At 38.8% G+C, this 17,024-nt stretch overlaps 1 protein-coding gene across 3 annotated transcripts in view; it reads left to right on the forward strand.

The window, feature by feature from the left end:
• Window positions 1-942: 942 nt before the first annotated feature.
• The window catches only part of rab11fip4a (RAB11 family interacting protein 4 (class II) a), a 30,770-nt gene continuing 14,688 nt past the window's right edge, over window positions 943-17,024 (forward strand). The window contains exons 1-3 of one of the 3 annotated variants that reach the window (XM_083565860.1): window positions 943-1,346; window positions 3,549-3,636; window positions 6,509-6,600. In XM_083565860.1, coding sequence (XP_083421986.1) covers window positions 1,191-1,346; window positions 3,549-3,636; window positions 6,509-6,600 — 336 coding nt within the window. In that variant the 5' untranslated portion in view covers window positions 943-1,190. Of the gene's footprint in view, window positions 1,347-3,548; window positions 3,637-6,508; window positions 6,601-12,481; window positions 12,949-17,024 lie in introns of those variants that run through there. The other 2 variants (XM_083565862.1, XM_083565861.1) reach the window with 2 other exon arrangements.

A 17,024-nucleotide genomic window follows, 5' to 3' on the forward strand; every position in this document is an offset into this window, starting at 1 on the left:
CAATACAGAACAATTTGTGATCATCATAGATCCAGCATCAGCTTCTCCATGGCAGGGCCTTTAAACACTCGGCATCTACTTCTCCATGATCATCCATAGGTCCATAATCTTCACGAGGTGGGACGTGACTGGAGCTGGCCAAACCTCAGGATGCCTCGGGATGGGGAGAGAAAGAGAAGCAGTGGAGAGGAATTAGCGTAGCTGCTGTTCATGATATTAACAGCACAAGTTGATGTGCATGTGATCATATATTCTGGAGCACAAGGTTATGATGTGATGTGTGTGATGTGTGTAATGTGTGTTATGTGTAGGCTTTGCTAAAAAGATATGTTTTTAATCTACACTTAAACTGGGAGAGTGTGTCTGAACCCCGAACACTGTCAGGAAGACTATTCCAGAGTTTAGGAGCTAAATGTGAAAATGCTCTACCACCTTTAGTGGACTTCGCTATTCTAGGAACTACTAGAAGCCCAGAGTTTTGAGATCTCAGCTCAAGCTATTAGTCTTTGGTGTTTTAGACCTTACAAGCAACCAATAGAAAGCAGCAGATTACCAGTAGAGACCAAAAGGGACCATTAAAACCAATAAGATTCTCAGTACAATCATTAACAAACCACTTCTCTCAGGGTTTTCTATTGAACATTTTTACATAACGACAGATTTCTTCTCACAAAACATTTTTATACTTAAATGAAGAGTTTTATTAACTACTGCAGTATATTTTTATATAGTTTGTAGTATATATTTAAATATTTTGGAGTGTTTGAACTTTCACTTCAGGTGCAAAGCGGAAACACGTTTCAGTCAGGAAATGTATAGATTTATTACAGAACATTGAAGAAAAAAAACAAAAAAAAAACAACAGTTTTTATGAATGTAACCCACTCACTGTTTCACCCCAAAAGCAAGTACCTACAAATTTAACTCAGAAAGTGGTTCTGGAAGTGGGCGGGGTTTCGGATTGTCGTCAGCATTATGTCCCTCCCACCGATCATATGGTGCTGATGACGCTGTTGCTGATGACGAAGGTGCTGCTGGTGATGGTAGTGATGATGATGATGATGAAACTAACAGTAAAGCACAGAGAGAACAGATGATAGCAGTCACACTGCATTTTCTCTCTGGTGTTCGTGTAATAGTGCTTTTTTTTCTGGAGGGGGGGATGATACATGATACATGACTGATAAACGATGGAGGGCATTTCCGCTCCCCAGCCTGAGCATCTCATGATGTTAGTGAGGAAGCTGAAGGAAATCTTCGACATGTGTGATGAAGATGAAGACGGATTTATCCGAGTTGAACACTTCGTGCATCTCGGAAGGCAATTCGGCCAAACGGATGAGGAGGTAAAGCTGCGTTTTTTTCCCCTTGTCCTCTGACCTGTAGATTATATTCTTAATGAGATCTAGACTGTGATATGTTCTGTTACTCTCTGACATCTGGCTGGTTTCATATCATATGTCATATAATCATTGCTGCCATCATTCCAGATGTGTATAATTGGATAGCTCTGTTAAGCTCTGTGCGCGCGCGCGCGTGTGTGTGCGTGTGTGTGTGTGTGTGTGTGTGTGTGTGGTGTCTCAGTCAAACAGGTTGCCATTACTCATATTTGACATACCAGACTCATAGATTAGACCTCATTAATGCATGTGTGACACAAACAACTGAAAGTCTTTTTGTTTTGCATCTCTTATGATTGGCAGGTTTCTGTTATGCTGATTATATGCATGAGTCTGATCTGAAGCATATGATGACTAATGTGTGATTGTATGAACGTGTAGTCCTTGTCTTTTATATATATATATATGTATAAGAGAAATTAGCCTATGTGCTACCTAGATTTATACCCCTCTGAAACAGGTAGTAACAGTTCAACATGTTTCATGTTCTTAGTCACCTATGTGCACTAAAATAGTCTAAATACAAACAATTAAGTATATCTTACTCATATGAATTAATAAGGGGGCCAATAATTGTGCCACACGCGTGTATTTATTTGTTTGTTTATTTATTTTGGCTTCATATCACTCTTCTACATTTGCTTCTTTCAAACCAACCACCTTCATGCGTAACCTCACCACATCCATAATCCTCTGCGGCCTCCCTCTTTTCCTGCCTGGTGCCTCCATCTTCAGAATTCTTCTACCCATGTACCCCTTGTCCCTCCTCTGCACATGTCCAAACCATTTCAGTTGTGCCCTCTATTGTCTCCAAAACGTCCTACCTGCATGGTCCCTCTCTCGTCACTCTCGTCACTCCGAATGAAACTCGCAACTGTGGCACCACCATTTCCGCCTCTGTCTTTTTGTCAATGCCATTGTTTGATATCCATGTCAACCACATTCTTTGATACCTATGAGAGTGAAGTATTTTGGGAATTTCTTCTTGGAACAAATGATCCAAATGTTAAAGAGTAAAGAACATGATTCACAGCCTTCTTTGCTGATATTTGCTAATTGTACCAATAATTGTGTAGAGAACTGTATCTTGTGATTATTATAACACAAACTGCGCTTTCTAGAGCACAATATTTGAACAGAGTTGAGGATTTTTGACCAGCAGAGTTCATTACAAGCATTTCCTCACCAATTAGCATGAGGTTGTCGTTATCATTAATTACTCGCTCTCTGGGTTAAAACACTGCAGCTTTCTATGCTGCACGAATCATGGCATCTTTAGTGACACCCTTGACATGAAAGCATGGTTTGTTTGTCTTGTGTGTGTGCATTATGAACCTGGCTGGTTATTTTTTAGGACAATTTAAATCCTAGCACTGTAACGATCATATCTTATTTGAGTTAGCTTTTTGAGTAATAGTTTTATTATTTATAATAGCTTAATGTTTAATGCATGTAGACAGACAGATGGGTCTTTAATGATGCTTAAGGGGAAACAGTGCAATGTTCGCATTGCATAACAACACAAAATAGAAAGAGAAGGTCTGGAAATAAGTGATGAAACAGTTCTGTATACTAGTGTACAGTCTCGCTGTATGTATGTGAGCCATCTTGGAACACTGAGTTGTGCTGCGTTTAAGATGTTTGACTATGAAAGTTTTAATGTGTTTCCTTTATGATGCACCATATGTCCTATAGAAATGCCTCAGCTGATAGAAGATTTCACACAGTACGTTTCACCCTGGTGCCCTGTTTTAATGCTATGCATCACTTTATTAGAAGCAGCACTAAATGTTAAGTGACTGTTCTGGTGTGTCTAAAGCTGTGAAACACCATATGCTCCCTACTGCTCCAGCATATGGCTTCCTAAGAGACATATATATTTTTATGACACATAATGCCTTTTTCAGAGGGTGCATTAGTGAGTGAGAGACGTCTGGTAGGCAGTTCCCTGAGTGATGTGCTAAGTGTCTTTGATCAAGTTTTTTCTCCTGTTTTTTATGTCACTTTTCACCTCAATTTAAGATGTTTCTGTAATCCAGCTCTGGATTTTGGTCTTCTCGGTTTGATAACTGATATTTTTTTATTGTCAAAGACATGTGACCTTCCTCTTGCTTATTCGTTTAACCGTCCTTTTCTTTTTTATTTCAGATAAAGAAGTTTGCGGAGTGCCTGGACCCGAACGCAAACGGCAAGATCGGCTTTAAAGATTTTTGCCATGGCGTGTTCGCCATTAAAGGTAACACCGCGAGAGTTTGCCCCTTTTATTGTTTGATGTGATTTTTATGACCATGGTCATGATCGTGATTGTGATCACTGCACAGTGTTTTATATCAAATCCCGAAGCCTTGATGGTGCAACATGGAAATGTGGAGTTGTGTAGTTTAATGCGCTTTACTCCCAGGATATTAACTACCAGCAGCATTGAGCCAGACAAATACCAGACAAATTTCCCCTTTTTTTTTCGTGTCACTGAGGACGACTTTCTGTGTAATGTATTCCAATAGTAAGTATATTTGGTGCCTCTGCCAAAGTTTTTTTACTGCAACTGGATACTGTATTGTTTTTGTTCTTTTTTGTAATTGATTTTTTAATCTTCAAGCACCATTACACCACATTCGAACAGGAGATTTAATCCTTGTTTTTATTGCTTTATATTTGGAAAGCTACTGGCTATTATAAACCATCATCAGTGATTCCTTCCAGGAAGGAATTCCATATTTTCCCGGTTAATAAAGGAGACTGAGGGGGAGTGGTGGCTCCAGCGGTTAAGGCGCTGGGTTGCCGATCGGAAGGTCTGGGGTTCAAGCCCCGGTATCGCCAAGCTGCCACTCTTGGGCCCTTGAGCAAGGCCCTTAACCCTCTATGCTCCGGGGGTCCCTTACGAGGGAAATATCAAGGTCCGTGGCGCCGGAGTGACGTGGGGCCGCCTTCCCGTGGGCTCACCACCTGCAGGAGGGACCGTAAGGGATGGTGCTGTGAGGTTTGGGCAGCGGTCGAAGGCGGGGGCCTGCTTAGACTGCTGCCCCCGCGACCCGAATAACGGTTAAGCGGGAGAAAATGAATGAATAAAGGAGACTGTGTTAATTAGAGACACGCATATTTATTACAGTACAACCCTTACACTAACCTTATATTTCCTGCCATATTCTCTGATAAAAATGTGGGAAAAGGCTAACTTTGGCATTTCTGTCAGCATTACCCATGATCCTCTACCCACGATCCAGTCGTTGTTGAGTGACACAAAAAATAAATAGGGAAATTCGTGTCCATAAATACGAATCAATAGAATAAAGTTTGTGACTATATCACAAATTGATGTTAGACTGTGTTGGATTTTCAGACATGGCTATCGTAGGTTTCACTTCACACACTCTACAACACTCTCCGTCACCCTTGTTTTACTGAGCACATGTTTTCCCAGTTACACACTCACTCATAGTATAAAAGGACAACAGTGTAAAGTATACTCTCAGTACTCAGTTTGTAATAGTTTTTGACTTGTTCTTGATATATGGTTTAAAATGTTTACCTGTTCTAGTTTGTCCTGTTTGCCAAACACCTGACCTAAAAGGCAGAAGAACACTGAAGTAGTTGAATTAAATATTCAGTTCATGTCTTTAATTCAGTCAAAAGACATCAAGAAAATGAAATACAGAGGGTTTACATCAAGATACAAACCACTGCAAACATTCAAGAAAAAAAGGCTAGAAATATCTCAAATGTTTTTAAAACAAATAAAACCAGGATTAATTAACTAACATAGAATTATAAGAAGAGACGAGCATGGAGAAGGAAAGGAAGGGCTTGTGGTCCAACGAATACCACATGCTATATCAAAACTATTTTAGCAAAAGACACACAATTTAACAAAATGAAATAACATTTCTAAGATATTTCCTTTTTTCTTTTAAAGTATTTTATTAACATTAAGTTTATTTTTGCTGTTGTAAATGAAACCTCTACAAATGCTGTAGCTCCCCACTGACATGGCTGAGCAACAAACTTGAGGAGCTGCTCCAGAGGAGAAACGGTGTGTGTTCGGTTGTGTGGTTTGTCTCCTGGTGCACTAAGCTGCTAATAAGGCCCCAGGACACACACACACACACACACACACACACACACACACACACACACACACACACACACACACACACACACAAACACAAACACAAAAACACAAACACACAAACACACATGTTTACATACAGTTTATGGGTTTATATAAACTAAAAGTGCCCAGGCTCTTACTAATTAATGCTGGAGGGCTTAAGCATGCAGTTTCTTCTCTATAAATAGGTTTGAATATTTTTGTAGAATTAGACAACTTTCTGTATTGCAACATACATTATATGGCCAGATATTTGTGGACACCTGAGCATAAGATTGTTACATTTATTCCCTGATTAGCCCCTTTTTGCTAACATAGTAACCTTCACTCTTCTGGGAAGACTTGTCATTTTGTTACTTCCCAAAATCTAGTCTTTTTCAAAGGCATCCAACCAAGAGTAGCCTTTATACATGTAAATACAGAGGGTTTACCTCAAGATGCAAAACATCGGCAATGCTAAAGAACAGAAATTCCAGATCAAACCGCTAAAAAAACAGCTCAAAAAAGCAAAACCTGCTTAGTTCTGGAACAAGATTTGGACAGATGACAACCTTTTACCAGAATTGTAGAATGAGAAGAATATGTAAATGGAAATAAAAGCCTCATGATGCAAAAACATTTTTTGCTTTATTTCAAATCCATTTTGGTGGTATACAGAGGCAAATCTGTCACTGTTCAAATATTTATGGACCTGACTATATCTAAACTAGCATATGTACGATAGGTACGAGTACAAACTTCCTTCCAGGACTGACCTGACATTGGTACACAATGCTAAACTTTCATTTTTAGAATCAAAAATCATATTTGTATGTTATATTTTGGATTACAGAAAAATGTCAGTGTTATACTATCATCAAGTGATTCATATGGTGCACACAGTGGACATTCAGATCTGCAGATTTTGCCAGATACTTAATATAATTTTGTATACTTTGAATACTATTGCAATATTGTCATATTCAGACATATTTTTTTGCCTATATTGTCTATGATTCAGGTTGTGATGAGATCCTGAAGAATATTCTGGAATCACATGGACACATTCTGGACACACACACATATCAGACAGACAACGGTTTTTACTATCAGGTAGGAGTTTTTTATGAGTCTATGATATGTTTTTGATATGAATTATTGCCCTATTTGTGTAAAGAGTCAATAGCTACAAATCCATATTATTGGTTTTCTTGGTCTTTCCTTTCCTGGGACAACTAAGAGCTACCGTTAGATAATCAGGTGGGCATGGTAAAAGATGATGTAACATAAAAATAAGTAAATATAGTATACAATAACGTACACACACACACAAAGCAGTGTAACTGTGTACATTACCACTAGGTGTCAGTTTTCAACATAAAAAGTTTATTCAAAATGTAGTTTTTTTTTTTTTACTGAATACTGCCATCTAGGGGTGACAGGCCGCACTTGAAAGACGTTTTGCGGAGAAAATATAAGGAAAATTGAAAAATAATCCTTTGATAATTAATATGTGTACGTTGGATTGAAAGTGTAAATGTTTACAAAGCAAAAATTTTAAGAACAAAACCAAAAAGGATGCAGGATGTAGATTGTTGGATTATAATCAGTAAGTGGAATTTCATTTTCACATATGCAAGTATCTGAAATAGACCTCTACCACTTTATTTCAGTGGTACATCATTTCCAGTACAACAGTGATACTATAATGGTTGTGCCTGTAGTGCTTCTTCACTGCTTCCTGTGGTCTTAAACCGACAATGATAAACATGCATGGAAAAAGGATGGAAAAAGATAAGCTCTAGCCTCACCCTGTACACGTACAAAAGTGGACTGCCAATAGACGTATGCTTGATAATGTGGTCAGTAAGTCCATGCTGTTTAAAAACACCACTGCTGCTGCACTGTGGAAACTTTTACATACCAGTCAAAAGTTTGGACTCAACATTTACTATTAAAGAACATGTATGAAATTGTGTAGTAAACAAAAAATGTGTTGAATACCTTTTGTAAATGTGTGGCATCTTGGCAAACTGATGGCATTCTATCATCAGATTCACAAGGTAGCCACCTGAAATGTTTTTTAGTTCACATGTATGCCTTGTAAATACTTCATTTGTGACACTTCTTGCATTCTTAATGTTCTTCAGACCATCAGTTGTTTTGTGCAGACGGAAGGGTGATTACAGTGTCAATAGTCCCTTTGGCGCTACTACAACTACTGTACAAATCCATATTACAGCAAGGAAAACTCAGTTAAGTAAAGAAAAAAAACACAGTCCAAGAAATGAACGTCAGTCAATCCTCAAGAATGTATCCCCAGTGTAGTCTCCAAAACCATCAAATGCTATAATGAAACATACTCTCATGAGGACTGTCCCAGGAAGAAATGACCAAGAGCTACCTCTGCTGCAGAGGATACATTTATTACAATTACCAGCCTCAGAAAATGAAAATGACCTCTCTGAGTTCTAATAGCAGACATATTTCAACACTCACTGTTCAAAGGAGACTGTGTGAATCAGGCCTTCATGTTCAAATTGCAGAAAATAATATATTACTTCAAAACAACATCAAGCAGAAGAAACTTGGGAAACAGGAATGGAATGGACATAAGATCAGTGGAAGAGTGTCCATTTGTCTGATCTCTCTAACCATTATGTCTTTGTTAGATATACAGAAGGTGAATGGGTGGTTACTGAATGTGTGGTTCCCACTGTGAAATATGGAGGGGGAGGTCTGATGGAATGGGGCTGCTTTTGATAATGATTGGTGGTTAATGATTTAGAGAAAATTGAGTGTAACCTTAACCAGCATGGATACCACAGCATTTTACAGCTACGTGGCATTCCAGCTGGTTTGCACATAAAGGGGATCATCATTGGTTTTCCAACAGGACAATGACCTCAAACACACCTCTAGGTTATGTAAGAGCTATTTGTCCAAAAAGGAGAGTGATGGAGTGCTGCATCAGATGGCCTCCACAATCATCCAATCTAAATCCAATTGAGTTGGTTTGAGATAAGTTGGACCAGAGAGTGAAGGAAAAGCATCCAACAAGCACTCAACACCTCTGGGAACTCTAAAGATAACCATTCCAGGTGACAACCTCGTGAGGCTGACTAAGAGACTGGCAAGAGTGTGCAAAGCTGTCATCAAAGTAAAAGGTGGCTACTTTAAATTATCGAATATATAAAACATATTCTGGGTTATTTTACATATTTTTGTTGACTACACAATTCCATATTTGTTCTGTAATCATTTTACTGTCCTCAGAATTAATATACAAAATAATAAATAATGAAATAATTAAGAAAAAAATGGTTTTGACTGGTAGTGTATATCATGTCATGTAATCATAGTAACTAAACAGCATCTTAATCTCATGTATATTGTGACCATCTTTTTCTTTTTCATATAATATTTGAAAGCAGGAATATTACGTTATTTTCTATCCCAGATTCTTTCGGGATGTTTAAATGCAAGTGCTACAGAGAAACTACTGTAAATCACTCTCTAAGACGCCTCCATCGGAGAACAATCTGGCAACCTTGCAGGCTTTAACCAAGTGCAGGCAATTTGCATAGAAAATCGATAGGAAATCTATTTAAGCAGCTGTGTAATGTGCATCTGAATACACGTAACTTTCCCTGCATAAATATTGGCCTGTAGTCACCATCTCCCAGTCTGAAGCTTCAATCTTCGGTTGAAATACAGTATAAATGTACCTTGTCTTTAGTGTGTGTGAATCAGCTGTGGAGACTCCAAGATAGCTGAGAAGAAACAGATGAATGGATTGTGACCTTCACCAACATACAGCATACTGCAGAGCTCTGTGTGTGTGTGTGTGTGTGTGTGTGTGTGTGTGTGTGTGTGTGTGTGTGTGTGTGTGTGTGTGTGTGTGTGTGTGTGTGTGTGTGTGTATGTGTGTCTGTTTATAGAGACATTAAAGCCCTGAGGATCAGCCACCCTACAAACATCCATCCACACAATACACTAACACACTTATAGTCAAAAATGGCAACGCAGATAAACTGACTGTAGAATTAATACTGTACTTGGTGTGTGTTTATGGGTGTGAAGGTCATACCTTGTGTGTGTGTTTGTGTGCGTGCGTGTGTGTGTGTGTGTGTGTGTGTGTGTGTGTGTGAGTATGTGTGAGTATGTTTGTGTGTGGTGCATGAAGTTATTTTTGATGTGGACAGTAAGTGTTATCTGTGAACCACACCTGTAATAACACACACCCCTGTGTACAGATGTTTCCTACAATACTCCCGGTTTTTCATTTGCCCATCTGTCTGTCTGTCTGTCTGTCTGTCTGTCTGTCTGTCTGTCTGTCTGTCTGTCTGTCTGTCTGTCTGTCTATCTATCTATCTATCTATCTATCTATCTATCTATCTATCTATCTATCTATCTATCTATCTATCTATCTATCTAGTTAGCTAGCTAGCTATCTATCTAGCTGTCTGTCTGTTTATAAATCTATATATCTGTTTGACTTTCCATCTTTTAAAGAAATCAACTTCTCTTTCAGTCAGTGCTCTAACAGCCCTCTACAGTATGTACAGTGTGTGTGTGTGTGTGTGTGTGTGTGTGTGTGTGTGTGTGTGTGTGTGTGTGTGTGTGTGTGTGTGTGTGTGTGTGTGTTTGCCTGGGAATTATGGGAAATTGGAAACTGGGGCAGAACTGATGCAATGTGGGAAGGAAAATGAAAAATGGCTCTTTTCTCTCACTGCTGTTTCAACTGATAACAGCCACAAAGTGTTATGTGTGTTTCCAGGAGTAAGACTCTTCTCTTAAAATATTCACCACCTGAAAGTTTAATTCATTTATTTCTTCATTCTTTGTTTATTTATATATTTACAAAAAAAATTGAGTTTTGAGTTTGAGTTTCATCATATACTAATATCTAAGTGATGGTATCTATGGGTATTTTTATTACACAATCTGTTACCCATAATTGTTCAACTTATTTCAATTAGATTTGTGTTCTCTTGTTTTGCAACTTAAAGTTGAAGTCAGAATTTTCTTTTTTTTTATGTACCTGGATTGTATAATGTGTTTGAATTTGAGATAAAAGACTTACTGTATTTATATAGACACAAGTATTGGGACACCTGTCTATTTCAGTCATATGTGGTTCTTCCTCAGACTGTTAACACAAAGTTGGAGCCACACAATTGTTAAGAATGAGACAGTAGCATGAAATATGCTAGTAGGGAACGTGGCGATCCAAACTTGTTCCAGCATGACATTGCCCCTGTGCACAAAGCCAAACACCATTAAGAAATGCTATGCACGGGTTGGAGTGGAGGATCTCCTGCTATAGAGCTTTAACCTCACAGTGTTGAACACCTTTGGGATGAATTGGAATGCTGACTGCACCCCAAGCCTCCTCACCTACATCAGTATCAGACTTACTAATATCATTACTTTACTAATGTCCTTGTAGTTAAATGAGAACAAATTTCCACAAAATCTAGTGGAACATAGAAGAGTGGAGTTTATTATAACAGTAAATGTGGACTAAATGTAGGATGGGATTTTCAAAAGGCACGAACAAATAATATGCTCAGGTGTCCAAAAACTATTATCCATATGGTGTGGATTGCACCGTGACTTGTTTCAGGCGTGCCAGATTGGGCTTTGGATTGGACTTTTCCTCTGGCAGACACAGCAAGTATACTTTTTTCTAATTTTTCTTTCCCAAAATGTTGCGCATTGCAGCTTTGATTGTTTTTTTTTTTTTTTTTTTTTTTTTTTTTTTTTACCTAAAAAGGGATTTAAAGTTTAAGCTTTTCTGAATGCCAGGCCAATGCATACTCCTCCCTGTGCGCATAAAGAGGAAGATCACGTGAAGTTTATGTGAATACTCGATAGCACTAGTAATCTCTACCAGATAAACCATAGAAACCCATAGTAATGTCAGGAATGGCCAATAATAAAAAAAATAATAATAACAGTTAGTAATTTGCATCAAAATAAGTCTATATAATGGGTACTGTGTAAAAAGAGAATTAGTTTGGCTCAAAATAAGGCAGATCTTATTGTGGAGATGGTAAAACAGGAATTATAATGAGTTGGTTTGAATCTCATATGGCTGGAAAAGTCTGGTGTCCCAATACTTTTGTCCATATCGTGTAGGTCTGCAGAAATCATTTGAAGACTGATAGAGTCTCAGCTGTTCAGACATTAAGTGGAAGTTCGGTTCACCAGTTTGGTGCCAGAACAGAGAAAAGTCTTGGAGCATGTCTTTCTTTAGAGATGGAGAGAACAGTTGAGCAGTGGAAGAGGATGGAGGGAGTGTGGTGCAGTGCTGGGTGGGATAGGTTCTGTGAGTTAGAGGGGTGCTGGTCTGCTTTTGGAGCGCATCAGTGGTTTAAATTTGATGCAGCAACTACAGGAAGCCAGTGAAGGGAACATAGCAGTGGGGTTTTGTGGGCGAACAAGTTATTACACATTACTGCATTTTTTTTCTTTCTGGAGTCGAGCCTCTAGTTTCCTCTAGTTTGAGATGAGATATTTTTTATTCTTTCAATATAAGCTGACAGCAAAACCTAACCATTATTCATTGGGATACAAACCTTTGAAACTTTTATTCCATTATAATTATTTTTTTTTTGTACATAGAAATATATAAACACAGCATCAATTAATCACATCACTAAACACCTTATGAACATTTAAACAGAAATATACTTGTTTCATGGTGATGGTTTCATTTTAAATGGTGTGTTTAAAAGGTTGAAATGCCTGTGTTTGTAAACGAATTAAACGGCAGGATATGTCGAACTGAATACACAACTGAACAAATGCAGTTATTTATACCTTACAGATGTGTGAGGCTGAGCGTGATCACGTCTCACCTCCGTCTAAGTTTAAACGAAGAACCTTGTGTGTGTAAGTGTGTGCAACGGAACGCTCACACGCTCCAGCTGATGTCAGGGGATGGCCCAGCTGAATAGTTGCCTAGCAACAGCAGAGTGTGTGAGATTGAAAGAGAGTGTGTGTGTATGTGTGTGTGTGTGTGTGTGTCTGAGAGAAAGACAGAGAGAGAGAGAGGAAGGAGTGGCCAGAACTCAACAACTGTTGGCAGATCATTGGCATCCTGTGTGTGTGTGTGTGTGTAAGTGTGTGCACGCATGTTTGGACGTGCCTGGTAACGGTGTGTGAGCTCAGGAGCAGCGTGTGTGTGGGTGTGTAAGCTGTGAGACGCTTGGAGCCTGTGCATATAGGAGGTGGGCTGCAGAGTGTACACGTGTGTGTGTGTGTGTGTGTGTGTGTGTGTGTGTGTGTGTGTGTATGTGTTTGAGAGAGAGAGAGTGTGTGTGTTTGTGTGCGCTGCGGATTTTGATCTTTTGCTCTCACCTGTTGGAGTAAGACAAGGACGAGCACTGGATGTCCACGGATGATGGAGTGATGAGAGAGGGAGGGGATGACCAGTCCATCCTGACACCTAGGGTAAGAGAGAGCAAGGGAGAGAGAGTGGGAGAGATAACAGAACGGGTGCGGCATACAAGCAAGCTCTGTTGTTTTAGTACTGTGTGTGTGTGTGTGTGTGTGTGTGTGTGTGTGTGTAGGGCAATCTCATTCATTTGCTTCTTCCATTCAGTATCTAAGCTCTAAATAGCAAATGATATGTCAGTAATAGCTGACCCTTTATATTATAACAGTCTTGGCAGCAGGCCACTCCCACACAGCAGATCAGGGGGGTAAGAGTGCCCGTGAGCTTTTTATTCATGCCGTGCTGCATGGCACGGTACACCATTAGTAACTTTTCAGCTCGCTCTTCATTGATTTTTATCATAGAGCCCAGCTTTGGCTTTGCTTTGCATATATATGTTCAGCCCACTGTTTGAAGAGTAAGGTAGCGAGAAATTGTATAAATAAACGCCAGACAATATTGTCTGTCACACCCCAGACCCATGCTAAGCCACCCACCACCCCATCCTATTACATACCATGTCAATGCCAACTGCCATAACCTCAGTCTGGCAGTGTTTTCCACAACCGGCATGCTAAATCAGAGGAGTGTTATATTAATGAGAGGGTGAACTAGCCTCATCTGGCTTAAGAAGAAACATCATCCATCTATAATTTTGGAATCATCACTCTGCCACCAACATCACCAGAATACCAAGAACTGCCTATTTCCATTGTAGTCCTCACAGCTTTTCTGACCCCATTGTGTAGCCTCAAATCACCCTGAGGAGCAGGGGAAACTGTGAACAGTGGTTAAGATGTTGGACTTTTGATCGGAAGGTTCAAATACCAGCACCACCACTGCTGGGCCCTTGAGCAAGGCCCTTAACCCTCAATTGCTCAGCTGTATAACTGAGATAACTGTTAGTTGAAAAGGGCATCTGCCAAATGTTGTAAATGTAAAGCTTATAACCAAATTGTGGCAGTTACAAGGAGCTTATTATAGAGCTGCTGCTGCTTTTGCAGGATATAATCCTTGCTCTCCTGTACAGCAAATAATAGGTCACAATGATATCGTGAACATTTTGTTTGGTCCAGAATACTTCAATTCTCAGCAGTTTGCATCATGCAGGGCTCAGGGTATCTTCCAGCAGCCACAAGCACGATCTCATTGACTGTGTTTCGAGATACTGTGTCGCTCCATCCATCAAAATGAATACAGGACCATACCTTAGCGCTAAACTGTTAAATGTCCTTTTTTTTCCATAGGACATTTCATTGGTAAAAAGAAAAGAAAATTTGTATTTTCTATTATGTGTCATAAGAAAACTTCCAGTACAAAACATTGTAATGAAAGGATAGAATAGCATAGTCTTATTTTTATGTATTTGGGGCGTACGATGTGACTGAAATGGAGATATAAGACAGAATGTACTCCTCTGTCCAAATGTTTTGGGACACCTGCCTTTTTCAAACACATTCCAGCATGACACTGCCTTTGCATGGGCTGGACTGGAAGATCTCCTGCTGTACAGCTCAACCCTACTGAACACCTTTGAGATGAATGTAAACACTGACTTCACCCCAGACCTCCTCACCTCACCTAGATCAGTACCTGACTTTACTAATACCCTTATGGATGAATGAGCACAAATCTCCACAAAAATCTACCCAGAAGAGTCGAGTTTATTATAGCAGTAAATGTGGAATGAGACCACATACCAATGTTATGGTTAGCGATGTAACTCTCCACTTAGGGGTAGTTCTCGGTGTTAATCTACACACAATGCACTGTATATTAGTCCATTGTTAGTAGGTCAACACAGAGAGCTGCCCCTGAGTGGCCAGTGGTAAGAAAAACTCTCCCCCACACACTGGGTATCTTCATCTCTAGTAATTTTTTGGAATATGTTTAAACCACTATGTGTGTGTGGGTGTGTGTGTGTGTTTGTGTGGGTATGGCACTCCAGTGGAATTTAAGATAAACCCAGTCAGCTCAACTACAATGAATGAACGAGTGTGAGTCTGAACCCTGTGGTAATCTGTGATGGGAACGAGGTCAAACTATTGGCATGCTAATGAGCTTGTGAGTGTGTGTGCGTATGTATGTTAGTCTTTGTGCGTTTGTGTGTGTGAGAGAGAGAGAGCTTATTGTCTAACCTCCATTCTTCAGCTGCTGTTGGTGACCTTATTGTTGGACTTTCTAATTACAGTCATTATTTTGCCAACAAGAAAATTCAGTTTTAGACAAGAAACTTTGTATTACTCTATTACTTTTCTTATTTACTCTACAAACAATACCACATAATGACAACATGAAAGAAGTTTGTTAGAAAAATTTGCAAATGTATAAAAAAATAAATGTAAATAAATGTTTATCAAAGTATTGATAAAAAGTATTGGATACTTATGTACATTAAAATGTACATAAGTATCCAATACTTTTTATCAATACTTTGTTGAAGCACCTTTGGCAGCAATTTCAGCCTCAAGTCTTTTTGAGTATAAAGCTACAAGCTTGACACACCAATTTGGGCAGTTTCCGCCATTCTCCTTTGCTGAACCTCTCAAGCTCCATCAGGTTGAATGGGGAACATCGATGCATAGCCATTTTCAGATCCCTTCGAAGATGTTCAATCAGGTTCAAGTCTGGGCCACTCAAGGACAGCCTACAGTACATACTGTATGAGGTGGTATCAAAAAAGTTTCAAAATTTGCACACTACAGATCCAGTCATTTTTGCAAAATTGGTCATAGTATTTTTTTTATTTTATATCTGAGTAAAGAAAGAACGCTGTGAACAAATGTTCGTTGTGTTTAAAGTTTTAATTTTGCTTTTTTATTTGTATTATTTAATAGTTTGATTAAAAATTGTCAAACAGAAATGCGTGCTGCGTAAATCACCTGTTGAAAATAATTAGGGAGTTAAATTTTATTTGGGTAAGCACGTTAATTCTGACACCCCTATATATATATATATATTAATTTGGTTTAAGATTTAAATATTGATCATATAAATCAATTATTAATTGATATTTTGGATTAATAATTGGATACTATCAATCAGTATACTTGCTGTGTATGTGTGAGTGAATACATATGCTGATTGAGTAAAGACTTGGAAGACCTCCTGCTAAGTCTGTGTGTGTGTGTGTGTGTGTGTGTGTGTGTGTGTGTGTGTGTGTGTGTGTGTGTGTGTGTGTGTGTGTGTGTGTGTGTGTGTGTGTGTGTAAAGGTCAGGGAACAATAGCAGGACTTCCATTAAAATTCCTCCTTGTCGCTCCTGCTGGTATTTTTGTGTTCATCTGATAATGTGGGCTATTCGTTGAGTTTTGCTCTTGAGGAGAACAAAAAGTCACACTGCACCCGGATTATAGCACATGCTGTTTTCAGAAAATACGGAAATCCCAATCGGGGAGTAAAAAAAACAAAAACAAACCGAGAAACAATTAACAAAAAAAGTAAAACAAAAAATAAATAAAACGGAGAGTATTGCATTGCAAATTGCTAAATGTTTATTCTAATAAACAATAAATGGATAAATACTGCGACAAAAAAAAAAAATTCCGCTGCGTGTAGATTATTTTCCTGTCCCGAAATGTTTTATTGTATTCTAATAGCTTTGTAAATACAATAAAATGCTCCAGGACAGGAAAATAATCTACATGCAGCTGAACTTTTTTTGTTGTTGCAGTATTTATCCATTTATAGATACCTACATAACAGAATGTATAGAGTTTAATGGGTTTAGCTGTGATACATCTATAGGATCCTGCAGCCAGTGGGTTGTGAGATAATGGCTTGTGTTATGGGAAAATCCACATTGTCATCTTCGGTATACTCAGCCAGCAAAGTAACACAGCAGCAGCAGCAGCAGAACCTGTAATTCACTATTACGGCCTCAATAGGAGGTTAATTGCTCTCTGACACAGTCTAAAAAAAACATGGTTAACCATCAGCACTTTCCTTTACAATATTTTATGAGTAAGACCTGCTCATGTTGCGTTACTGCTGCTATCAGTATCAGAAGTGGTTTAACTGAGCACTACATTAAGGATTAAGTTTATTCAGTGGGCACTGCGGCAGGATGATGCACGTTTCTGTTCGAAAAAGAA

Source organism: Silurus aristotelis, assembly GCF_946808225.1.
Source record: "Silurus aristotelis genome assembly, chromosome: 17".
NCBI lineage: Eukaryota > Metazoa > Chordata > Actinopteri > Siluriformes > Siluridae > Silurus > Silurus aristotelis.